The sequence below is a fragment of the Anabrus simplex genome, chromosome 8 (genome assembly GCF_040414725.1).
Source record: "Anabrus simplex isolate iqAnaSimp1 chromosome 8, ASM4041472v1, whole genome shotgun sequence".
NCBI lineage: Eukaryota > Metazoa > Arthropoda > Insecta > Orthoptera > Tettigoniidae > Anabrus > Anabrus simplex.
The window spans coordinates 125,303,203-125,330,734 of NC_090272.1; the positions used below are offsets into that span (position 1 = coordinate 125,303,203).

At 37.0% G+C, this 27,532-nt stretch overlaps 1 protein-coding gene across 1 annotated transcript in view; it reads left to right on the forward strand.

Moving 5' to 3' along the window:
• LOC136878881 (uncharacterized) overlaps positions 1-27,532 on the forward strand; it is a 309,809-nt gene that overhangs the window by 214,757 nt on the left and 67,520 nt on the right. Inside the window, exon 10 of the mRNA XM_067152445.2 lies at positions 8,619-8,678. Within this exon, the coding sequence (XP_067008546.1) occupies positions 8,619-8,678 (60 nt within the window). The remainder of the gene's footprint in view (positions 1-8,618; positions 8,679-27,532) is intronic.

The window sequence follows — 27,532 nt, forward strand, 5'->3', positions numbered from 1 at the left end:
CAATGGTTACTCCGAGATTTTTTACGCTCTTGCAAAAGGGCAACACTTGATTTTGAAGTTGTACGTCGGGGATAGACATGCGGAAATTGTCGGAAATAAGTCTTGGATGGGCAATTACTATAGTTTGGGACTTTTTCGGGTTCAAAATAAGTCCATGCTGGTAAGACCATTTACTTATGGCCTCTAGATCCATGTTAATTTTCTCGATTGCTGTCAAAACGTCTGTTGGTTTTGCATGGATGTAAAATTGTACGTCCTCAGCATAGATGTGACGTTTACAATGTGTCAGCTGTTTAGCTAGGTCGTTGATATAGACAGAAAACAGCAAAGGAGCAAGGGTTGACCCTTGTGGGACACCTCTTTTTACATATTGCCACGAAGAAAATGCACCTCGATTGATGACACGTTGTTGACGTTCGTGTAAATAAGCTCCCAACCATCTCAGAGTACTGTAGGAGAACCCTAGGTGATAAAGTTTGGATAGGAGCAACTCATGGTCTACAAGAGTCAAATGCTTTGCTGAAGTCCAATAATACTTTGATGGTCAGTTTTTGCTCATCAATAGCCTGTCTTATATCATCAGTCACGCTTAGTAAGGCAGTACATGTACTGTGATTGCGTCGGAAACTTGACTGGTGTGGGTCTAATATGTCGTGGTCGTTGAGATAGTTGGTGATTTGATTATGCACAATGTGTTCGAGTCCCTTGGCTACTATTGACAGTATATTTATAGGTCTGTAGTCACTGTTTAGTCTAGGAGATTTTATCTTTGGTAAAGGCTGCACCAGGGCCATTTTCCAGACAGTTGGAAATACACTATTTTGAAGGGAGAAATTGTATATGAATGTCAATACTGGAATAATAGCGTCGATAATTTTCTTTAGCATTATAATACAAATGTTGTCCAACGGGCTTCTCGTCATATGCCGTACTCGCTATTGTGGACTTCTGCTGTAATTCACATTTAGCAATTCTTCGAAGTAAGTCTTCCAAGTTTCTTTGACCTTTTCATTATTTTCATTCTCTCTTAGGTATTTGGAGTGTTCTTTACTCTTTTTCTGTTTTTTAACTTTTTATAATCCAGTCATACCTTACTATAAATGAAAATGCCATCTTGATGATACTGCGGTAATAATTTCTTATTGCCATTAACATCGTTCAATTCATTGCTCAACTTGTTCAGCCACTCCTCTTCTTTTCTTGTAACAACTTGTCTTCTTTTGTTTTTAAGCAACTCTGTATGATTCCTTGTTATGGTCAGTCTGTGTCTGAAATATTTTCTAAACAGGTTCTTTTTCAGGACAGCACTTCTTGTTGCGTCATTCCACTATGGAGTTTCTTTCCATTTTCTTGTGCCACCAGTTCATCCACATACCTTCTCAGTTATAGTTACTAGATTTACTTTTAGATCTTTCCATCCCTCCTCAACATTTTTTTTTCTTTTCATCTGTCTTTGGTAGTACTGTTTAGAGATTGTCTTGGAACACTATTATTCTATCATTGTCCTTCAGATTCCACATTTTGAGTTTATTTTCCTGTGTAGTTCTTACTTTTAGCTTCATTGAACTTGAAGTATCCAATGAGTAGTCAATGACCACTTTCCAGAGAGACACACTAGGAATCACTTTTACATCCAACAATCTATTTTGCAGTTGTTTCTCAATGGCCTTCTCGATCCAAGGAAAATTGGTCATGAACTTAGAGACCATGAAATGGTAGCTTGTCTGCATTACCTCATAAAGGCATCAGAGTGGAGTTATACAAAGAATATACCCTGCCAAAAGCTGGGTAAAACATCACAAAGGCCTTTCCTGCAGTGAATGACATGAAGCTATTAGAATGAAAACCAATGGTAATACAGTTTAGAACTGTTCCTGGCAGATCTTTGGAGAGTAACCTCTGCTGGCGATGCTGCAGGGAGAAAGAAATGCTGGCTCACATCCTTGGATCTTGTCCATATTGTGATGTACTGAGGAACTCCCGCCACCATAAAATCAGGTCCTTCATCGCTGAAGAGCTATGTAGGAAAGGTTTTAACGTGCATGAAGAGGTCCACAGCATATCATGTAATGGTAGTTCCAGGCAAATAGACATGATTGCCTACAAGAACAATCAAGGTTACATAATAGACCTGACTATCAGGTTTGAACATCATCTAGGCAAGCCTGAAGAAGATAACACTGAGAAATGGGGCAGGTATAATCCAATCATACCTTACTATGAAGGGAAATACCATCTTGATGAGATTGTGGTAATAGGACTAATGCTTGGAGTTCATGGTGCTGTGCCAGTCTTCAGTTCTGGAAACAATTCAGTTTACCAAAGGACAGGATTTTGGACCTCGTCATTTCTGTAATATGCTGCTCTGTGGGAATAGTGTGAATTCACATCTACAATCTGTCATTCGTAATCCACATTTTTTAGTCTGCCTTCAATCAGCGTACTCTTAATAGATGTTGTTTCTCAGCTGTATAAATTTAACCTTTTCATTTGCTTTCTAAGCTTTGTCCTTTGTTGGCAGCTCATATGTATGGAAAGTTGTTGGTTTTAACCCTCAATCGGGCGCACGCGGTTTTTTAGACCGCAGTAATTATTTTCGTAATTTATAGTACGGCCTTGGAATCTAATAAAAATGTTGAAGTTTAATACTGTTGCAAGTAAGTTTACTTTTATTTAGATAATATTTAAAACATTTTTACGTACTCAATGACCGCATTAGAAAAATAAAAACTTGTTGAAAATTGAGTTGATTTACAAATAAATTTTGAAAGCTTTGAAAAGTAACTTTCCATTCTATTTATTTTCCTGGTTTGTAAAATGGAAGCTATTTGAACTAAATATATATTTATCCTCCCCTTCATCCATTGTCACTGTAATATTTTTGGCATGAGTAATCATAAAATAAGCACAATTTTTCAGAAATATTTGTATTTCAAATGATAAAAACTTCTAATTTTACAGCATAACAACCACCTTTGTGAAAAACATGTATATGAGAGAATTATACATTATTTTACGTATATCTGAGTTCATATTCAAGTTCAATTTTGCACTATTTTCTTTGTGTGAACACACTGAAGAATTGTCATTGTTTAAACCAAATATTGGTATAGTCGACAATCTTTTGTATAATATCGTCTGGAAAAAATAGCTCCCAGGTTTCAGTTGGAGTTTTAACATTCCTGGCTAAGCCTTTAGGCCCTGGAAGGCGTTGTTACAATATTATGACCTGGTCACGACCAGTCCTTGTGAATGTTGGGTGCGCACGCCATTCTGTCTCACCATCCTTGCCTGTCAAATTCACTTCAGAAACACCAGCACCGCATCTGTCATCACCAGATATCTTGCTATCTTTATCATGGTTACTAAGCTGAAGATTGTCAGTTTCACCTTCATCATCACTTTGTGGCTGCTGTCTGGAAGTATCTTCTGCTGCCTTATCAACTTCTTTCAATAGGCATCCTACTGCTTTGTCTCTATCTTTCACAAATGCAGTTATTCTTTCACTTTCTTCCTTTTCAACACACACTATCAATAATCGGATCATTTACTCTTCAGCAGGATCCATATTGAGATGTATATGCACACGAAACTAAACGAATCTAGTAAAACACAGCTGGGCGCGTACTGGTCACAACGACCCAGGCACAAGTTACACTAACGGGCACACCGGTGTAAAAGACCGCAGCCTGACTCGACCATCTACCTCCCTGTCTACAGGGCGACTGAGAAGGGGTGTATTGAAAGGAGATAACATGCAATAGAGGGAAATTTGATTGATCCACCTTTTTTCAATACATAATATGTTAATATAATCACAACATTTTTTTGTTCAGTAGCGGTTTCGGTATCTATGGACACCATAATCAGCTAAAACAGGTCGTATGAACAAAGATATACAAGTATGTAATAAGTGACATTAATAGGATGAAGTAAATATACAATGCTTAAAAGAATATAAACAAGTTATGTGCATGTTGGTCAAAGTATAAAATGAAAGTGAAGATATTAACAAATGTTTAATGACTTGATCGCTTAGGAATGGTTAAAAAGTCTCAAGCGTAGCATTGCTAAACACTAGGTGAAAATAAAACATGGACATCCAAAAACTGACATAGGATGCAGTCCTTCCACAGAGTATTGATAATAAAGTAACATAAGTAAGTTTGACGGTGGCTTGTAACATCAACTCATAAAAAGAAGCCGTCATTTATGTCTTACTCAAGAAGTGGATCATATTGCAGGCAAAGAGACGGTAGATATATGGCCAGAAAGTTCTCGATTCAGTTCGGAACCTCAAACGGCCTATTGTATGCGTGGAGAGTGGCAAAGATGAAATGATGAAGACACACACACACACACACCCAGCCCCCGTGCCAGAGAAATTAACCAATTAAGGTTAAATTTCCTGACCCTGCCGGGAATCGAACCTGGGACCCCTGTGATCAAAGGCCAGCATGCTAACCATTTAGCCATGTAGCCGGACAGTCTATAAGAGATTCACTTTTTCCATCCTACCCATATCTTGTGGCTTTTTTAAAATTTATTTTTTAAGTTTTATTATTTATATACCATGAGTTTCCTACTACAGTCGGCTCTCAATAATTTGACACTCGTTAATTTGAATCTCTCGATAATTTGAAGTTTTCTCCTTGTCCCTTGAAAAATACTCGATAAATTGAAAAAAAATCAATGTTATTTGGTCCCCTCGGTAATTTGAAGTTGTAGGAATGGCATCTTGCTCGCCGACATTCTATAATTTGAAGTCGGGCTTCCCTACTCTCCATAATTTGAAGTCGGTGATTACAGTATGTATTGTTATCGTGCACAGACCTGTCGTTTGTTTACATCAGTAATGAGATGTATGAGTGAGTTTGCAGTTGTGAGTCTTCTTTCAAACGTTAAAGTGTGATACAGTATATTAACGTTTGATTTGTGTAATTTTTAAGCATCACAATGAGTTCAAGAAAGAACAAGTGTCTTTCCATAAGTGAAAAAAAGCGTGTGATTCAAGCTGTGGAGGATGGACAATTAAAAAAACATGTCGCCAAACAGTTCGGTATTTTACCATCAACATTGTCGATGATTTTGAAAAATAAAGATCGCGTCACCGAAAGTGCCTTAAGTGCGAGTAGAAAAACGTCATGTCAGGGTGAATTTCCCCGTCTTGAAGAGTGCTTAAGTGGATTTGTCAGTGTAGAGGACAAAACGTTCCCCTGGGCGGTTTCATGTTGAAGGGAAAAGCCAAGTCTTTTGCGCAGTCTCTCGGGATTAAAGGATTTGCAGCAAGTGAGAGGTGGCTTTCAAATTTCAAAAACCGACACGCCATCACATTTAAAAAGATCTGCGGAGAGAGCGCCAGCGTGAATAGTTCCATTTGTTCTGAATGGATTGACGAACTAAATTAACTTTTGAATGGCTATTACCCAAGGAACATATTCAACACAGACGAAACCAGGCTTTATTATAAATGTCTTCCTGATCGCACCCTGACGTTCAAAGATGAGAAGTGTCATGGAGGGAAACTGAGCAAGGAAAGAATAACTGTCCTTCTAGCATGTAACATGGACGGATCTCAAAAGTTGAAACCACTCATTATAGGGAAATCTGCCAAACCACGCTGTTTCAAAGGAATAAAATCGTTGCCCACAGCTTACCGGTCAAACAAAAAAGCATGGATGATGACAGAGTTGTTTAATGAATGGCTGACCTTGGTTAACAGTGACATGAAAAAGGAAAAACGCAAAATCTTGCTGTTTTTGGACCACTGCACCGTGCATAATAACCCACCACCATTAGACCACGTAAAATTGATTTTCTTTCCACCCAACACGACATCAAGATTGCAACCATTAGACCAAGGCATTATTCAAAATTTAAAAACTCTCTACCACAGAGAAATTGTTTCTCTTGTGCTGGATAGCATCGAAAAAGGTGAGAAGGTGAACATAACAGTTTTGACCGCTATAATCATGATTGATTAGGTCTGGAAAAATGTCAACCCTATCACCATTTATAACTGCTTCAAAAAGTGCGGGTTTAAGCAAACCGAAAACGTGGAACAGTCATCAGAGCAGCCAAAATTTACAAATTTTGACTCAGGATGGGGACTTCTACCTGTGGAGAGTTAACGTTTGAGGATTACGTTCAAGTTGACGATGACATCGGTGTCCACGGTGCCCTAACTAATGCTGAACTGTTGGATTTAGCCTCTCTGGATGAGGACGAGGAAGAAAACGAAGAAGAACAACCGCCAATTCCAGTCACATTGAGCGAGGTAAGGACAGCTCTTACTACCCTACGCTCCTACGCCCTCAGAACGGACACAAGTGACTATTTCTTCTCAGCTCTCTACCACTATCGAAAATTCATTGGACCATGATAGATGGAAGTCGCTCACTCAAAAGAAAATTACAGACTTTTTTTTTTCAAAATGAACATTTCTGTATGAACATTCAAATGAACATTTCTTTATGAACATTTCATAATTGTACAAATGTTGTGAAAGAAATGAGTAAGTATAAGTGAAACTCTTGTTTATTTGAATTTTTCCTTCCCTCCCTCTTGGTTACTTGAACTCCTATTATTTTGAACTCTCGGTAAATTGAACTTTTTCTCTGGTTTCAAATTATCGAGAGTCGACTGTACTTGTTCCTCAGACAGAGATCAAGGAGTCTAGTACCTTATGGGTTTCTTGAACCCCATCTATATGCTACTAGAATACTTTCATACCCATCTGTTTGAGCATTCAAATCACTTAACAATAATTGTTCCTTCTCCTCTTACTCTTCTATATCTTCTCCATCACAACACATCACTCCACGGACCATAAAATTCCACGATTTTATAGCTCTTAGAAGATTAACATCCACAACATCTACCTTGGTCCGCTTTAGCTATGCTGAAACCAACAGGCACATACAATTCAACTGTCGTGGCATGCTGGCCGTAAGGTGGTTGAGGCTGTCCTGATAAATCTTGTCCCACTCTTTGACAGCAGCCCTTCAGAGGTCGGCCAGGGTGAGAGGTGGATTCGTTCGTCGTCGCACTGCTTGTTTCAGTATATCCCAGGCATGTCCAATGGGATTGATGTCCGGAGACACCACAGGCCCTTTCATTCAATGGATGTAAGCCTCCCTGAGGAAGAGGTTCACAAGATTGGAGTGGTGCAGGCGTGCAGTGTCATCTTGCAGAACGAATCTGTTGCTGAACTGTTGTTGGTATGGTTGAACAATGGGCCCAAGGATCCTGTTCCGGTATTATGTACCAATCATATTGCCCTCTATGGCAACGAGTGGCGTCCAAAGTCCATACATAATGCCACTCCGAAACATAACTGATCCGCCTCCTTGATGGGCATGTGGGATGGCATACAGTACTCATCTAGCATTACCTCGCTCTCCTCCGATGATTATCTAGTGTTAGATACATTCAGCACCACTCCATGAAGAGGACCTGCTGCTGTTCTTCCAGAGTCCAGCTCAGCTGCCTTGCCAGTCTGTACCTGGCGCCATGGTGTTAGGGTATATGTGCAGGTGCTCACCAGGGAATTATTGAGTGTAGGTTTTCCCTACGGAGATTATTTCTGATTGTCTGCGTAGAGACAGCCCTACCAGTTGTTGTAAGTTGTTACGCAGTTCTTTTTCAGTGTCTGTTGGGTTCCTGCGAGCCAGGATTCGCAACTAATGGTTGTCAGCTGCTGTTGTTGACTGTGGACAGCCACTGCGAATACAATCTTCAACATTTTGTGTCACATGATAGCGGCTGTATGTCCCAACGACGTTGCTATGGTGTACACTAGCCAGGCCAGTGATTGCTCTCACAGAGAGGCCTTACTGATGCAGTGTCCCTATGTGCCTACTGTCAAAAGTGGTAATGACTCGTCGAGGCATGTTTGTATACTGCACAAGACACAAATGTACTCTAGTCATGTTGTGTCCACAGGTGACAGTAACATTGCACTCTTCTGGACTGTTCTGAGACTTCATCTATTATCTCCACTAACAGGTAGCGTTGCACGTCATTCGGATGTATGTCTGTCATGCAACAACTCTTAGAGCGAACATTCTTCATAAGCACACAAAATGCAGGTGGTGCAAAACATTTTTTGAGGTGTGTATTTGTTTGACTTAATATTTTGTGTATTTTAAATTTTTTCCTAGAATGTTCTACAATGTGAACTGAAGTGAGAATTTTGTGAATTTTTTATTTCACAATATTTTTATGCTTGCATTTGTAATTGAAACATAATTTTACTGAAGGTATTTTTTTTTAAATCCTCTTTGCTTAAGACTGATGGGGCCTCGGTTTCATTATTCTGTTTCTCATAGAAAGGCACTTTTCTAAAAGCAAGAAGTAATTACAGGATTATTTATTTATTTGTTTATGAATAATTTGTAGTATTTGTCAAGACTGTCTTCATTTACAAATTGTTTAGACGTCCTTTGATTCTTTTATAATATGAACTGCAGTTGTAATTCTTTAACAGTTACAAAATAGTAATAATGAATTTATTGGAAAATAATATTTCCAGCTAACTGAACTGCACATTATTATCATGTATATTTTGTTGTGTTAACAATGTGACTGCAATATCAATATAAACATGTTCCTTTTAGAATTTCGAAGTGGCAGAGCACCAATTTTAGTTGCAACTGATGTGGCGGCTCGGGGTTTGGGTGAGTATAACAATTCTTTTCTCAGCCTAATTTACCAGAAAATTTAACTTTTAGCAGCGATGGAAATTGGCAGTAGTATATACTGTGGTATCCCATGATTGGTTCCAGACTGGTTATACTTGTTGTGTCCTTCAATTGAAGTAATTTAATTTTTCTTCATTTAAATATATGGGGATGTACCTTGCGCTACTTAACCATCCATCACTCCTATATCCTTTCAGGGTTTCAGAATATTTATGATAACTTAGGTCTAGGAAATGAAAATCCACGGCCTGTTTCCAGTCATTCGATCGGGTCAGGAATGGAATGAATGATGCCCCCATCTAGTAGCAAGGATAGGAACTGTACCGGTGACCAAAGCTTGTCAGAATCCTGTGGGGCAATGGTTAATGACTAACAGATGAAATGAAATGAAATGTTAAAGGAGTGTATTGCTGGAATGAACCTGTCCCGCCTCTGCTTTATCCAGACAAATCTCACTTGGTGTGATCAGGATTTGAACCACGGAACCCAGTGGTGAGAGGCTGGCGCGCTGCCGCCTAAGCTATGGAGGCTTCATACTTTAGGTCTAAGGACAATTGAATATTTCATAAATATATTACAGTTTACTTGACAGACAAGGGCAACTCAAAGATATTTGGTATTAGAATGCTTTCCTGAAGTAATACACAGAATATTTCTGAACGTGTTTAACCAAAAAGGTTGTTATTACTCAGTTATTACTCAGTTAAAGAAAAAATGGAATTCCTAACCTGTTGTGTTATTTGTCTGGTCACATACTCAAATAAATAAGGAACTACTTATTTTTAGACTTACACATTTCATATGAGAGAAAGGACTTGATATTGTAACTTTAAGAATTTCATTGAAATTGCATTGTTCACTCTTGCACTTCAATCTGTTGACATTTGAAACATATGTTTTATATCCCTATTCTAGTATTAATGCACAATTATCTTGGACATCAGATATATTTTAATTTATATTTAATATGCACCAAAATACTATACCTTATACAATGCTAGCATTTATACTTTTCTGTGTTGTAAAAAGAATGACTGGTCTCTCTATCAGCTATCATATGTTTTATTGTGTCTGGGAAAAGGTTGGGGGGTAGAGCACTAATATCTAAAATTAAATACCATTTATGTTACTTCAACATTTTACTGAATTTGTATCTTTGAGACCATGTTGGATGGTTAAAAAATGGTGTAACTTTGGAGTAGTTAGGGTGACAGAAATATTATAAAGGTTTAGGATTTTCTTTCTCTTGTGTAGTATTAGTAACTTTTCAACCATGTTGGATGGTAAAAAGAAAAAAATGACAGAAAGGAACAAGCCAAAGGAATTCATAACAGGTCAGACACAATGACAGGTCAGTGTGGGAGGAGGAAGCAACAAAAAAGGAGACAAGCATTTAAAAATATAATTTGATTTGACAGTTGCTGGTTCTTTTCCAATAGTTGAAGAAAGAAGTGTGTTGAGGGGGTAGGGGGGATCCTTTTGTAACTTGGAATATTTAGGGCCCTTGTATAATATCTATTCTAGTGTAGTGAATTACTGCTCCAGGAAGCAGTTACTATTCTAGATGCGTTATCATGTACTGTGTTTATTTTGTGAATTGTCTTACTCAAATATTTAAAGGATGTTAGTCTTAATTTAGTAGTTACAAGTTCAAAGCTGGTCTTGGGAAAATACATTTTAATGTTCCTATGCTTTTTTTAATGGGCTATTATATAATAGTGATTTATTGTTTATCCTGTAGTAATACATGTATCTAGAAGAAATTCTTGAACATTTATACTATGGATATTGTTAACTCTTAAAGCTGTGGTGGTGGTGGTGGTGATTGGGGATGTGTATTTTTATACATATGCTATTATACTGGTCACAGGTCTATATTCTTCCTTGGAATCCATTTGTAGTCATTTCCTTGAAGCCAGGCAAATCACACATGGTTTTATAATCTTCATTATTAATGCCTTAACACAAGTCCTTTATATGATTTTATAATATAACTGCAGTTGTATTTCTTTAACAATTTCAAAATAGTAATAATGAATTTATTGGAAAATAATCTTTCAAGAGGTGTCTTACATCATGTTGGCAAGGAGGGGTGCTAATTGTTAAGCTTAGTTGCATCAGCACTAGCTTGTTACCTGGGTAGACTCGGTTTGAATTCTGATCAAACTAAACACAATTTTTAAGGTGGAATATTTCATCCCTCAGGCTTGGATTCTGTAAAAAGCAACATATCTTCTGGTAATAATCACTAGATATAAAATTATACAATGCAATATACTGGATTTGCTTTGTTCTTGCAGTATGATGACAATGTAAAATATATCATGCACTGGCCACAGAACATCTGAAAGCCTGGGACCACAATTGGCTGCTGTTCTTTATGAGCTGGTTCACTGTAAAGATGTGTTGTGAAACATCTGCTTCTCTCAATTAGCTGCTTAAAGAATTCCTTTGGGCTAAAATAATTAATGTTTTGAAAAGTGTATGTTAATGTGTGTTTAGGAAATTTAGTATTATTTTGGGAGCCTTCCCTGTGAACCATGTGACCTTGTCATGGTGGGGAGACTTGCGCATCCCAATGAAGCAGATAGCCGAGCCGCAGTTACAACCATATTGGATGGGTATCTGTCAAGAGATCAGACTAACGAATGGTTCATCGCAGGGGGGGTGGGTAGTAACCTTTCAGAACCTTTTTTAAAGTTAAAATTTTCATGATTGTTCCGTATTGAATAGAGAAATATACAATATTAAATAGAAAGAAGGATCCACCTTTTCAATACTCCGTTGTTAAGTTGAACCAAAGAGAAGTTACAACCTGTTCATTTGGGATTGGTTTCAACGCATTTGGAGTGTCATCATCACCCAATTAGCAAAGCAGTGCAAAAAATTAAGTCACAAAGATCTAAAAACAACTAACCCAATTATCACAGGCAAAAATTTAACACTATTTCATGCTGAAGCAATTCCAGTTGATGTTCATAATACAATGATCACAGTCAAAAGAGTAAAAAGAACACTACTATTTCGTGCTGAAACAAATCCAGTTGAAGTTCATAAGCAGGTCTAGTACAATTCTGTTATGCCGCATTCACATATGAAAACGTATGAAGATGATGTATTTGAGATCGATAATGAGTTAAAGGACTTGTTCTAATATGCAAACTTGAAGGATAACTTGTTATGAAATTGAACTTGTGATATGCAGTTATGTATAGTTTTTGCTAGGCAGGTCTTGTAGGCATTTGTTTCTCTGGCCGAAGAGTAAAAGGTGACATAATTGAAGTCTTAGGAAAACAGTGTAGGACTTAATTTCAACAATTTGAAGTGGATATATACATTTTAAAAATAATTTAAATCATTAAAATGAATAAAACCAAATAAAAATATATAAAAAATAGGAAGAAATTTTAAAAGAAATTACAATGTGAGGCTCAACTCCAAACAGCTTGCTGTGGTGATTGATAAATGAATGGGAGATGATAGAGAAAAGGATGGGGAATAATGAGCACTTATTAGAGGGTGGGAGGGAAAGGACAAAAATGGTGGGGGTATCTAAGGAGGATCATGAGGGTGTTGCAGAAGGGGGAAGTGGCATGAGAGAGTATTGTGTAAATTGTGAAAGATTGATCGCTTGCTTGTTGACTTCAGGTTATTTAAAATGGAGATGAGAAAATCGAAAAGGGCATTGGGCCTCTCAGAAATATCATTCAGGTTAAGATTTGGATTGATAAACTGGCCGAGGTGTATAAAACAGTTTTCAATGATGTCTAGGAGAGGGAAGAGGGCCTTTATTTAATTTCAATATCCTGGTCTATTGTAGTGAAGATATGTTTTGTCATGTATATGTTGCCCCACTGCTGGAAATCTTTTGTATTTTATTGCATTAACATGTTCAAAGTACCTAATTTTGAAGTTATGACCAGTGTGACATATGTAAGAAGAGTTACAATTGTTGCACTTAAAACGATATATGCCTGATTTAGAAAAGACATTTGTTTTATTTAAGGAGTTGGAGTTATGTAATATTTCAAGGTTTCTAGACTTTTTAGAACACAATTTCATTGATAACGACTTTAAACACACACTATTTTGGGCCAGATATGTAGATGACACATTTGTGATTCTATATGATAGAGTTATTAATGCAGCATCTATTCTTAATAGCCTCAATAAAATTGATCCGCGTATTAAATTCACTCTTGAAACGGAATCAAGCAAATCAATTAATTTTCTAGATATAACAATAAGCAGATTACCTTCCTCATTATCATATATGATTTATAGAAAACCCACACGTACAGCTAATACAATGAAACAAGACTCTTTTCACCTACAGACACATAAACGTGCCTCGTACAACAATATGGTTAACCGTGCCTTCAAAATTTTGCTGTCAAAGGATAACTTAAATAAAGAACTAAATATCATCCACTCCATTGCCAAATTTAATGGTTATAATAGATATTTTATTGAACAAATTGTTAACAAATTTAAACCCCGTCCTAACACAACACTCTTAAAAGATAATCCTAAACCAGTTGCTTACTCCACATTCACATTCAATATAAATGCTTACAGTATTGCTAATGTCTTCAAAAAACACAATACCGTGATTTCTTTTCGAACTAATAATAGAAACCTTGAATTATTACATAACTCCAACTCCTTAAATAAAACAAGTGTCTTTTCTAAATCAGGCATATACTGTTTTAAGTGCAACAACTGTAACTCTTCTTACATAGGTCAAACTGCAGATCAGATGTAAGGCTTTTCAGGCGTTTGCTCTATTAACCAGCGTTTTGTCTTAGGTCTGATACTAGACTCATCAGAGTGGGATGTGTCAGATCCTACCCACTGACGCTGGGGTGTATGCAGGTGAACTTATCAGAAGCCCATTATAAGAGGCACAGTCTGATAACTGCATACGGGTGATAAGTCTCCACAATGAAATTATTGCCCGCCTAGCAATTCCGAATGGAAATTCTAAGTTCCCATGGAGGGAATTAGATATTGTTTCACCAATAGAGCATGTCAAAAAACAGATCAGATATAAGGCTTTTCAGGCATTTGCTCTGAAAAGCCTTACATCTGATCTGTTATTTGACGTGTTTCAAGTTTGCATATTAGAACAAGTCCTTTAACTCGTTATCGATCTCAAATACATCATCTTCATACGTGAATGCGGCATAGCAGGATTGTACTAGACCTGCTTATGAACATTGAGTGGATTTGTTTTGGCACGAAATAGTGGTGTTCTTTTTACTCTCTTGACTGTGATCATTGCGTTATGAACATCAACCGGAATTACTTCGGCACGGAATAGTGTTAATTTTTTGCCTGTGATCACTGTGTTAGTTGTTTTTAGACCTTTATGACTTAATTTTTGCACTGCTTTGCTAATTGGCTGATGATGACACTTCAAATGTGTTGAAAACGGTCCCAAATGAATAGGTTGTAACTTTTCTTTTGTTCAACTTACCAATGGAGTATTGAAAAGGTGGATCCTTCCTTCTGTTTAATATTGATATGGCCTTGTTATAATACTTAACATGGCTTAGCTGTGTTGATATTGTTACACTGCTAAAAGCAATGGGAAACTACAGCTGTAACTCCCGAGGACATGCATCTCTCTCTGTATGAATGTTGTACTGATCATGGCTTCATCCCGGGTAAAATATTTTGGAGGTAAAATAGTCCCCCGTTCACGTCTCCATTGGGGATTACATGATGGGGTGGCAATCATCGGGAAGACATACTGACATTCTGTGAAGTACGTTGGCAGGAAGAGCAGGGTTTTTGGTCGGGCAACTACGGATTTATCAACACAAACTCAAAAAGGGGAAATGCAGGAGCTGGTTTAATAATTAATGAGAAAATAGTGCAGCTACTATGACCAGGAGTTAAGAGATACTAGATCTGATTGATGAACAACGAAAATACAAGAATGTAAAGAATGAGGATTGCAGAAAAGAATACAGGCAATTAAAGAATGAAGTGGATAGAAAATGCAGGACAGCTAAGGAAGAATGGCTGAAAAAGTGCAAGGATGTTGAAGGTTGTATGGTCCTAGAAAAGTTAGTTGTTGCATACAGGAAAATCAAGGAAACCTTTGGAGAAAGGAAAACTAGCTGTATGAATATTAAGAGCTTGGATAGAAAACCATTTCCAGGGAAAGAAGACAAGGCAGAAAGATGGCAGGAACATATACAACAGTTGTATCAAAGTAAATAAGTAGGTGATACGGTTCTGGAACCAGAAGAGGCTGTTGATGCTGATGAAATGGGATACCCAATTTTGAGGTCAGAATTCAACAGAGTTTTGAGAGACCTAAATAGGAACTAGGCACCTGGAAGTGATGACATTCCCTCTGAATTACTGACTGCCATAGGAGAAACCAGTATGGCGAGGTTATTCCAATTAGTGTGTAAGATATATGGGACATGAGAAGTGCCATCCAATTTTCAGCAGAATGTTATACCTAATCCGAAGAAAGCTAGTGCTGACAAGTATGAAAACTACCGCACCATTAGTTGAGTATTTCACGCCTGCGAAGTTTGAACATGTAATATTTACAGAAGAATTGAAAGACCATTTGAAACAGAGTTGGGAGAAGATCAATTTTGCTTCAGAAGGAATGTAGGAAAACATGAAGCAATCCTGACTTTGCATCTGATCTTAGAGAATCAAATTAACCCATTAGCGCTCACTGATATGGTATCAGGAGACAGTAGAAGTTTAACTGAGCTGGTACTGGCTTGAGTCGCAAGATGGGTTTAGTTGGAGCTTTATACATTCTTTGGCTTGAAGTGACGCATGCGCCTGAAGAAGCTTCTGACACTTACGAGTGGTTTGTTGGCGGGAGCGCTTGCATGAATTCAGGTGTGATTCTCTGGAGTGAAAATCATGGACGTTCGATATGTGTAAGTATAATATTGCCCTTATTATTTATTATTTCTCTCTAATCAGTATATTATAACATTGACGATGAATCAAAGAAACCTTCTGTACATTTGAATTTCCACAATGTTATTTGTGACAACACAGCAATGCCTCTAAGTGCGTGATACCATATGGTATCACCGGGTGTTCATGATATCAAGCCATTGATACAGTAATTTTAAAAATATTATATCGTACATTCGAAGGTTACTTATGTGCTAAATGTAGTTGATTACATATTTGTTTATCTTTTATTATTCCAGGGGTGGACTGACCTTATCAGAAGTGATGGATATATTGGAAGCAGACGATGAATAAGGACATCAGACTGAGGATATTTTCATTGAACCACTGGATGGTAATGTTGACACAGATGACGATTCAGCCAATGAAGATGAGGGAGGAATGGTTCATAACCTAACTGGACGTCAGCTGCGTGCTGCAGCTGAAATATGCTTAGCAAACAATGACCGTATTGGAGGAGATTATGAACCCCTTGAAATTTCCTCTAGTACTTTCTCACCATCCATGCAGCCTACGGAGAAAAATCAACAACAGCAGCAACAGCAGCAGCAGCAGCGACAACAACAACAACAACCACAACAACCTGAAAAACAAGCTGCTGAATGAATTCTAGAAAGATTAGCCAACCCAGCTATTTATGAATGGATTGACGGTGACTTAGAACGTGTTGATGTTCCCTGCCCTCCTCCTGACTACACAACCTATTCAAATATGTCCTGTGTTGGTTTATTTGAATTGTTTTTTGATGATGAAACACTAGAATACCTTGCTGAAGAGGTATGCACAGTATCAAAATGAAACCAACCCTGAAATAAAAGTGCCTGAACTGCGATGCTTCTTCGCTATTTTGTTTCTAAGTGGGTACAAACCTTTGCCTTCAAAGAGGATGTACTGGGAAGCTAGTGAAGATGTTAACAATGTCCTTGTCAGCAATTCAGTGAGGAGAAATCGCTTTCTTCAGATACAGAAATTTCTCCACTGTGCGGACAACACAAAACCAAATGTTGAAGGCAAGATGTGGAAGATGCGACCACTGATGGACAGAATAAAGAAAAAATGCCTAACTAATTTTGTTCCAACTGTGCCATTCTCTTATGATGAATCAATGATTAGGTACTATGGACACCATGGTTGTAAACAATTTATACGTGGTAAACCGATAAGGTTTGGCTACAAAATGTGGTGCCTAAACACAAGTGATGGATATTTAATAATAATTTAAAGTCTATCAAGTTCCACCTTTTCAATACTAATACAATGTTGTTGGATGATATTTATAACATTATTTATTATTACAGTACATGTTTCGGTGCTCTATTAAGTCACCATCATCAGCTGATTTAGAAAATGTGAAAAAACTTGGCGATATAAATAGTAAATATTAAACAAAATATTGTCATAATTAATTCATACATATACATATTTACAACAGAATATTTATTGATTAAATCCTAAACATCTATTATGTTATATTAAATTTCCCTAATATGTAACAAGAAAATTCTTGTAAGTCATAATTCTAAATTATTATTATTATTTTTTTTTTCATCTGGTTGATGATTTGTCTTAAACATTCTTTAATGTCTGAAATTCTATGCTCTCGTGCTGTCTAATTAGAATGCACACTTAAAATTGAGGAATTAAAATTGAATGTAGTCTATTTGATGTTAAAAATGTTCATTTCCTTTGTATATTAGCTGTTTTTGTTGGATGAAATTCATTATATATAATTGTTGAAAAATGAGCCGTCTTCTTATATCTGTTAAGTACTAAAACTTTGTATTTTTATTGCTTTGTGCTGGTTGGAACTGTAATTTGTCCTACAGTTGTTATGCGGAATTATCTTCTCAGTTCAATGGGAACCCTGCAATGATGAAACCCAATATTAAAAAGCGAGAAAATTGATAAAGAAGCTGATTAAATCTAACTGTTGATACGGTTGACTCACCTCTACAGCTGTGTACTTCGCGTGACGGCTACCGCGTGATGAGTATGTGTGCTAGTATCTTGTGCTGTGTGACGCAGCGCTAGTGAAGGAGAAGTAGGGGCGGATTTGGATTTCTTGGAGGACACACGAATAATTAATAATGAAAAATTCAAAAATGTTCTATTTTGGTCTAGGTATGTAGATGATGCGTTTGTTATCCTGGATGAAAGCATAACCTACGCATCTACGACTCTTAGTAATCTTAACACGATAGATACGGATATAAAATTTACTTTAGAATCCGAAATAGATAAATCCATTAATTATCTGGACCTAAAGATCAATAGGCATGCTTTTCATTTTCTTTTAGTATTTACAGAAAACCCACACAAACTGTAACCACAATACGAAATGATTCGATACACCCCTCAGCTCACAAATGCGCGTCTTATAACAGCTTGGTGAATCGCACTTTAAACATACCAATGTCCAAACAAAACTTGGACAAGGAACTAAATATCATTAGAGCTATGGCTAAAGCCAACGGTTTTAAAGAGAATTTCATAGAACGAATAATAAACAAATTCAAATATCGCCCTCAAACGAGCCTAATGAAAAATAAACCAAAAGCTAAGGAAATCGCAACCTTCACGTTTAATAAAGATGTACATAGAATTACAAATATTTTCAAGAAACGTAACATCAGGATCGCATTCAAGACAGATAATAGAAGTACAACAGTTTTACATAATGCTTCAGTTGTCAACAAAATCAACCCATATTCTAAATCAGGGGTATATAGATTTGAATGTAATGACTGTTCAAGCGGATACATAGGACAAACTGGGCGCAGCTTCAACGTCAGATATCAGGAACACCTTAACGCTATAAAATATCACAGATTCTCAGCGGTAGGTCAACATATTCATGAGTACAAACATAAGTTCACAGACATTGATAAAGACCTCGAGATCATGGAAATACTTTCTAAAGGACAGAAGCTTGACATTACTGAAGCATGTCTAATACATATTGACCAATACTATAACGCTAACCTTAATCTAAATGAAATTTCGGAAAAACCCAAGGTACTGTGTGACATTTTAATTCTATTACTTAACAAGCTAAAAATTCCAGAAAATTCAAATGCGTTCCGAATGCTACGTAACAACTTTGCGTACTATTGTCTTCGTCCACAACGCCCCCCGGACCCTTTCCTAAAAGTTTATGTTTCTAGAAACATCCCCTTTGCCGCCCCTACTTCTCCTTCACTAGCGCTGCGTCACACAGCACAAGATACTAGCACACACACTCATCACGCGGTAGCCGTCACGCGAAGTACACAGCTGTAGAGGTGAGTCAACCGTATCAACAGTTAGATTTAATCAGCTTCTTTATCAATTTTCTCGCTTTTTAATATTGGGTTTCATCATTGCAGGGTTCCCATTGAACTGAGAAGATAATTCTGCATAACAACTGTAGGACAAATTACAGTTCCAACCAGCACAAAGCAATAAAAATACAAAGTTTTAGTACTTAACAGATATAAGAAGACGGCTCATTTTTCAACAATTATATATAATGAATTTCATCCAACAAAAACAGCTAATATACAAAGGAAATGAACATTTTTAATTTCAAATAGACTACATGCAATTTTAATTCCTCAATTTTAAGTGTGCATTCTAATTAGACAGCACGAGAGCATAGAATTTCAGACATTAAAGAATGTTTAAGACAAATCATCAACCAGATGAAAAAAAAAAATAATAATAATAATTTAGAATTATGACTTACAAGAATTTTCTTGTTACATATTAGGGAAATTTAATATAACATAATAGATGTTTAGGATTTAATCAATAAATATTCTGTTGTAAATATGTATATGTATGAATTAATTATGACAATATTTTGTTTAATATTTACTATTTATATCGCCAAGTTTTTTCACATTTTCTAAATCAGCTGATGATGGTGACTTAATAGAGCACCGAAACATGTACTGTAATAATAAATAATGTTATAAATATCATCCAACAACATTGTATTAGTATTGAAAAGGTGGAACTTGATAGACTTTAAATTATTGTGATCTCAGTTCAATATGGAAAATAAGATGAAGTTTCTTACGTTTAAAGGATATTTAATAGACTTTGACCTGTATCAGGGCAAAAACCCGTGTGGTGACAGTGACTGTGACAGACTATTTGGTAAAGCTGCATCTCCGTTAGTGCTTATGCTGGATGCACTGCCTAATAAACTTGTTCCGTACAACATTCATATGGACAATTTATTCACAGGAATAAATCTATTCAGTTGTCTCAGGCATTTAGGATACGGCGCAATTGGTACAATAAGAGAAAATCGCATACCCAAGTCATGCCCCAAGCCAGACAAGAAAGCTTTCTCTAAAGAGCCCCACGGGAAGTTTCATCACACTATCGAATGCAACAATGGTATTGCTTTTGTACGATGGAAGAATAATGCTATTGTCACTATTGTCTCTAACAGTACTGGAGTGGCTCCAGTAGGAAATGTGAAGAGATATTCCCAGAAAGACAAGAAAAATGTTATGGTTTCTCGTCCAGCCTGTATCGCAAAATATAACCCTGGTATGGGAGGAACAGACATAATGGACCAGGGTATTGGTCAAACCATGTCAGTATTCGTGCAAAAAAATGGTACTGGCCTATTTTCACTTGGCTGTTGGATATCGCCATTGTGAAAGCATGGTTCCTTTACCGCAAGAATCACAAGGGCACATCACAACTTGACTTCCATAGAGAAGTTGTTAAAGTGTATCTAAAACGCTATGGTGTCCCACAAAAGATTCCTGGGAGAGTAAGTGTTGCCCGAAATACAATGCCAGCTTCGAGATTTGATGGACTCAATCACTTCGTTGCAAACTGCAATAGGAGATGATGTGCCAATGAAGGGTGCAAGTCATTTGGCAGAACAATGTGTCTGAAGTGTAATGTAGGCTTATGCGTAACATGTTTTGCTACATACCATACTCGGTGAGCTGTGTCAACAGGTTGGAACAAATTTAACAATTTATTGTACCCTGTACAATGATAGCAGTGTAACCACCCAGTGATACCATATGGTATCAGCTAATATCTCGTAAAATAAATTCTTGTGTGAAAATATTGTGTTATTTTCCCAATTCGTATACCCTAACCATCACAAATTAAAGTAGGAACATTTTTTTTTTTTCTGGGCGCTAATGGGTTAAGGAGGACAAGCCCACATACATGGCATTCATAGATCTAGAAAAGGCAGATGAATTCCATTTTAAATCTGATTAGCTCCTATTCTAATAAGAATTGTTTATTAATTAATCCTAAAAAGACACAAGCTATTATAATAGGGCAACAAAGGCAGTTAAATATCCTTAATAAGAAATTATTGCCTTCACTTTTGCTTTGTGGTGTAGCTATACCATTTCAGAAGTCGGTAAACAATCTTGGAATTATCATAAGTGACACACTAGATTGGAGTGAGCACATAACAAGCATCTGTAGGAAAATTCACTCGTCACTTCACCCTCTCAAAATTCGCCAATCACTTCTTCCACTAAGCTTGAAAATTAAACTTATCCAGACCTTCATATTTCCCATACTTAATTATTGTGATATTGTAATGATAGATGCCACCATGGAACAGACACTAAAATTACAGAGGGCAATGAACTCGTGCATTAGGTTTATATTTTCAATTAAATTTTCAACTCACATCTCCCCCTATTATGAACTTCTCTCCTGGTTAAAAATCGATAAACTACGACATCTTCACGTTGCTACTCTCGTATTTCGTCTGCTGAATGAATCTAAACCCCAGTATTTATCCTCAAAGTTTAATTTACTCTCCTCCTCTCATGAACACAACACACGATCGACTACGACACTCTCAATTCCTGTGCATCGCTCATCTTCATTTAACCGCTCCTTTCAAGTGTCTGGTGCAAGGCTATGGAATTCCCTTCCAGTTAGTGTTAGGAATTGCACTTCCTTAGCTTCTTTCAAGCGGTCTTGCCGAGATTACGTATTAAATGTATAACCAGCTTGTATGAATGGCAGTATGAATGGAAGAATGAATGAGGGTAGGATTTATATTTTGTTAAATTATTTCATTATTCTGTTTTATAAAATTTATTAGATATGTGGTTAAGTGTAAGAGAGGGCCGTGAGCCTTAACTTTGCCACAAATGAAGGCATGAAATAAATAAATAAATAAATAAATAAATAAATAAATAAATAAATAAATAAATAAATAAATAAATAAATAAATAAATAAATAATGTCAATTGTACCAAGCTATTTGAAATTCTGAAGGTGAGTGTAATCAAATACCAAGAACGAAGAATTATCTACAGTCTATTACAAGATATTAGAATCATTCCGTATTGACAGTTTTCACTTTACAAAGGAAATTTAATGTCCTATTCAATACATACACATTTCCATCATTAGATGGAGTAATAAAAGTCATGCATATTTTAACTTGTTTGAGCCATCTTCAGTGAAAAAAGGGCAAGGTTTAACATAATTGATGCTAAAAAATGTCTTAAAACATAATGAAGGATGAAAACAAATGAGACAGGACGGAAATTAAAACAATTCAATATATATATACATCTCCATCATTAGATTGAGTAATAATAAACTAGTTTGAGCCATTTTCACTGAAAATAGGTTAAAGTTTTTTTACATAATTCATGCTAATAAATGTGTTAAAACATAATGAAGAAAAGAACGAAAACAAATGAAATATGACTGAATTAAAACAAAAGTGATCATGAGTGCTATTGGATCACTGACTTAGTTTCGTGAAACATATGGCCACCTTACTTACTACAACCTTACTTCGATGGCACATAGTTGTACATCAGAGACTCGGACCACTACATAGAAAAGCTGAAAAACATCCAGTTAAAAGCAGGACATCTGCTCATCAGCTTCAGCGTGGTTTTACTCTTCACTAAAGTACCTGTAAAGGAGGTCCTGAATCACATCACTCAGATTTTCCCCAGGCTATCACAAACTTGTTTACTTGTTTAGCCATTGCCTCATCACAAGTTATTTCCTGTGGAATGACAATTTCTATAAACAAATTAACTGTGTTGCCATGGGCAGTCCTCTGAGTCCAGTGATCACAAATTTCTTCATGGATTAGTTCGAGTAAACAGCACTTGAAATCGCACCACTGAAGCTTTGAGGTATGGCTTCACTACATAGATGACACTTTTGTAATGTGGAGCCATGGAGAGGAACAACTGCAGTGGTTTCTACAGCATTTGAATAGCATCAACCCAAATATTCAGTTCACTATGGAACTAGTGAACAAAAAATTGCTTTCCTCAATGTTCTGGTAATGAAGACATCTGATTTAAACTTGGGAACCCATACAGATGGCTAACTGCAGAAGACATCCAACCACCATCTGCAACAAAATATATGGAGTAATAAAAATGCTACCTGACTGTGCGAGAAGAATTTGTGAACCACAGCTCAGCCACCACAATATGGCCTTATGCAATAATAGGTACAGCCATAAAGATACTCAACAAGCACTCCATCTCAGGTTTCCAACAACCAGGGAGAAAGAAGACAAGCAGCTGGCAGCTAAAGCCTTTCTGCCATACATTGGGAAAATAACTGACATAATAGGGAGGTCACTGGGATCCCGTGGAGTATAGACCACTTAATAAAATCAAAGAATTACTAAGGTCTGTTTAACACTAACGCTGTTCTCCCATCACAGAGGTTGTTGAACAAGATAGCGTGCAGCTGCAGTCGAGTGTATATAGGAACTACAAAATGCAGCATTGCCGCCAGACTGAAGGAGCACAACAGACACAGCCAACTGGGACAAGCAGATAGGTCACCAGATGCGAACACTCGCTGCTAGCAGGCCACTACATACAGTACTGCAACAGTGAAGTACTGTCAGCTACGTTCTGATCACACCTGGCTACAAAAGGAAGCCATTGAAATCCTGAAACACACTAAAATCTTCTACAATAAGGAGGAATCTGATTGTACCAACAAAGCCTGGTTTCTGGTATTTAAAACTTTAAAACCTGTTAGCTGTGGGTTAGAAAAAAAAGCAATGGATGATTAGTTAGCTGTCTCTGCCAAGGCAGGTTGGACAATGCTGGGCTTCACACTGCTTCAGTCATTGACCAAGAACAGCCAATCAGCAACTGGCCCCCCTTCTCCATGGCAGACCAACAGGCGAGCTGTGCAACCTAAAGGTGTGTTTGGTAAAAGGGTGAAAGAAATAATGTTTTTACATCAAAATATTTACGTTGTTCCCACAAAATCCAGAAAAATGGAATCTGCAGTATTGAACGTTTGGTTTCATAACATATTCAAACAGGAAGTTTCTTCTGGGTTCCTTTTCTGGATATAAATCATAGGACAGTAAAGAGCACATACGACAGATGATAATACTTCTTGGGGCCACATCCTATTGCCAACCACTGGATGTATACAGATTTAGGACCTGGAAAAGCTTTGTACGTAGATTTTCAGACTCTGTTTAGTTATTGAGTTTTGACATCAGTTTGGCCAAGAGAGGAACAATAATGAAAATGTAATCTCTTCATGTATCACCAATTGTCATCCCTTCGTTTTACTTCAGTGTGGCAATACTTACGGTACCGAAGTAAGTACCTGTCCAACAATCCCAGACCTTTCAAATATGTAGTTTCACATGCATATTAACATGAAATCACATACATGTTACTTTTTGTAATTAAACATTTTTCTTTTTTCTGATGAGATCTATAGGAATCAGTTCTTTTATTTGCAAAGGCTTTATTGAGGACTACAGAGTATATATAGGCCAACAGAAATAACAATTGTCACACATAACATCTACATTTTTGAACACTCCGTGCAGTATTGCTTCGACAACAGTGTGATAGCATTCTGCTTGAATTCGTCCATGTTTCATGTGGTGTGGGTGGTGTAAAATCAGTTTGTTTTTTCAACATTATTACCACGAGCATCACTTTTCTAAAAACAATCTGGAGTCATTTGTGCGACTATTGGTTCTGTTTACCGAGCTCGATAGCTGCAGTCGCTTAAGTGCGGCCAGTATCCAGTATTCGGGAGATAGTGGGTTCGAGCCCCACTATCGGCAGCCCTGAAGATGGTTTTTCGTGGTTTCCCATTTTCACACCAGGCAAATGCTGGGGCTGTACCTTAATCAAGGCCACGGACGCTTCCTTCCCACTCCTAGGCCCTTCCTGTCCCATCGTCGCCATAAGACCTATCTGTGTCGAAACGACGTAAGGCCAAATAGCAAAAAAAAAAAAAAGTGGTTCTGTTTAGTCTGTGTTGTAATGATATTTATTTGTGATACTTCACATGATTCAAGAATAAAACAATACCTGCAGTATATTTAAAAAATGACACAAATGTCCCATGCTACAGCGCAGTTTGTGAGCATGAGTATGGTAGGACAGTTATTGGAATGTTTCCTTTGAGCCACCAACCAGGCACAAGGCAGACTATCCACTTAACCAGTTTGCACAGTTAAAAAATATGACACTCTTACTGCCATCTAGTGAGGGTAGGAGTTAATTTTTGAAATAATTTGTTTTATCCCCCCACACTTCTGCCTAGTTGGGCTCTCCATACTTGTGTGCAAGGTTCTAGCATGATCTGCAATTCCCTCGTTCAGACATTTTCTTCGTTAGATATTAATGTGGTGCAGGGTGGATTATAGACGAAAACCAATTGGAGTGGTGAATCACAGGCCTGTGTAATGGATACTGATGGACACAATTTGAATAGAGGTAATGTCTGCACAGGGCCATGTAAAGGATAGGGGTAAGGAAGGTTTTACAGTAATATAAATTGTTCAAACAATTCAAAATTGTGTGGTGGCACTGTGTGTCCATTTTATCTCAACCAGTGACAGTCGGTATGTTAAAGATTTTAATGATTAATATATTCATCAATAAGGAGTAAGACATGCTTTCACATTATGAATACCATACAATTAACATTGCAGAAACCGAGCAAGTTGGTTTTGTGATTAGGGCCACGCAATTTTGAGCTTGCATTCAGGAGATAGTGGTTTCAAATCCCACTGTCAGCAGCCCTGGGGCTGCACCTTAATTAAGGCAATGGCTGCTACCTTCCCAATCCTAGCCCTTCCCATCCCTCCTTCGCTGAAAACCTTGAATGTGTTAGTGTGATGTTAAAAAAACATTGCCAAAAGGCATATCTAAAATCCTTTTCTTACAGAAGTTTCATTTTTATCTCATTGTATATTTTGTATCATATCACTTCTGGGACCTGCTGTATTAATGATACTGTTCATCTTCTGTGATACCTTAATCATGTGAATGATATACCTGCTTATGATATTCTATGCATTGTCTTAATTAGGACATATTCTTCCATCCAGTTTCATCAGCTATATAATGTCCTTCGTTTTCATGTAGCCGGAGAATTTCTTGGAAACTCTCTCTCTCCAGCAGCATGAATAGCCCTGAGATCACTTACTGTATTACCACAAACTGTGGTTACTCTTTTTAATTCTATATTAGTGCTCTGTTGGGGTTTCCTATCTGGTTTTTGTAGAGAGTAATGTGGGAGATGTAAAACCAGCTAGTCATTTTACACAGATCTCTTGGATTCCCAGCAAGATTTATTCTTAGAAAATCTTTGACTGTTTTCTTTAAAAAGAATTAGTGTGCAATTTTATTTCTCTTTTACCATTTTATTAATCCATGAGAGCAGCATTTCTTTATCAAATATTCTTGTATACATCATTAAATGAGCTAGTTCTGTGTAAGCCTCACTCTCATTTATGGTCACTTCTCATCTGTTAATAATATATGTACTTCACGTGAACTACATTCTTTTAGAACCTTCAGCTCTGACTTAGAAATATTTCAATGCAAATATAGCTCTTGGTTTTGAAAACATGCTGAAACAATAATTGCAAAATATTTTGCTGGAAACATTTCAATCTTGATTTTACTAACTACTATAGAGCGACTTCATTGCTAAAGATGAAATCCTTTGTGGTCCTGTGATATATGTATGAATTATTTGAAGGGTAAAAATTATGTCGATTTTTTCCACCTTCATTCAGATAAACCTCCCTTGTGAACCAGGTGACCTTGTCATGGTAGAGAGGCTTGTGCATCCCAGGGAAGCAGGTAGCTGAGCCATAGGTCCAACCATATTGGATTGGTATCTGTTGTGAGACCAGACTAATGAATGGTTCGCTGAAAAAGGGATAGCAGCCTTTTGTGAATTGCAAGGATGGCAGTCTGGATGATTGACTGATATGGCTTTGTAATAATAATAATAATAATAATAATAATAATAATAATAATAATAATAATAATAATAATAATAATAATAATAATAATAATAATAATAATAATAATAATAATATTAATGTGGCTTAGCTATGTTGATACTGCTATATGGCTGAAAGCAATGGGAAACTACCTCTGTAACTAACTCCTGAGTACATGCAGCTGTCTATATGAATGAATGATGTTCTGATGATGGCTTGCTCCCAGGTAAAATATTCCAGAGGTAAAATAGTTCTGCATTCAGATCTGCGGGAGGTGACTACACGAGAGGGGGCAATCGTCAAGAAGATGAATACTGACATTCTGCAAGTGGGAGTGTGTAATGTTAGAAGTTTGAATTGTTGTGATAGGTTAGTGAATCTGAAAAGGGAAATGGATGTATGTAGTTGGTATAAGTGAAGTATGTTGTACGGAAGAGGAGGATTTTTGGTCAAAAGTCAAATTGTTGGGGGGGATTGTGGGAGTAATTTTAATAATGAATAGGAAAATTGGGCTGCGGGTAACTTACTCTGACTAGCATGGAGAGTAGATTATTGTTGTTAAGATAGACTATAATAGTGCAGGTCCTTATGCCTACTAGTTCAGCAG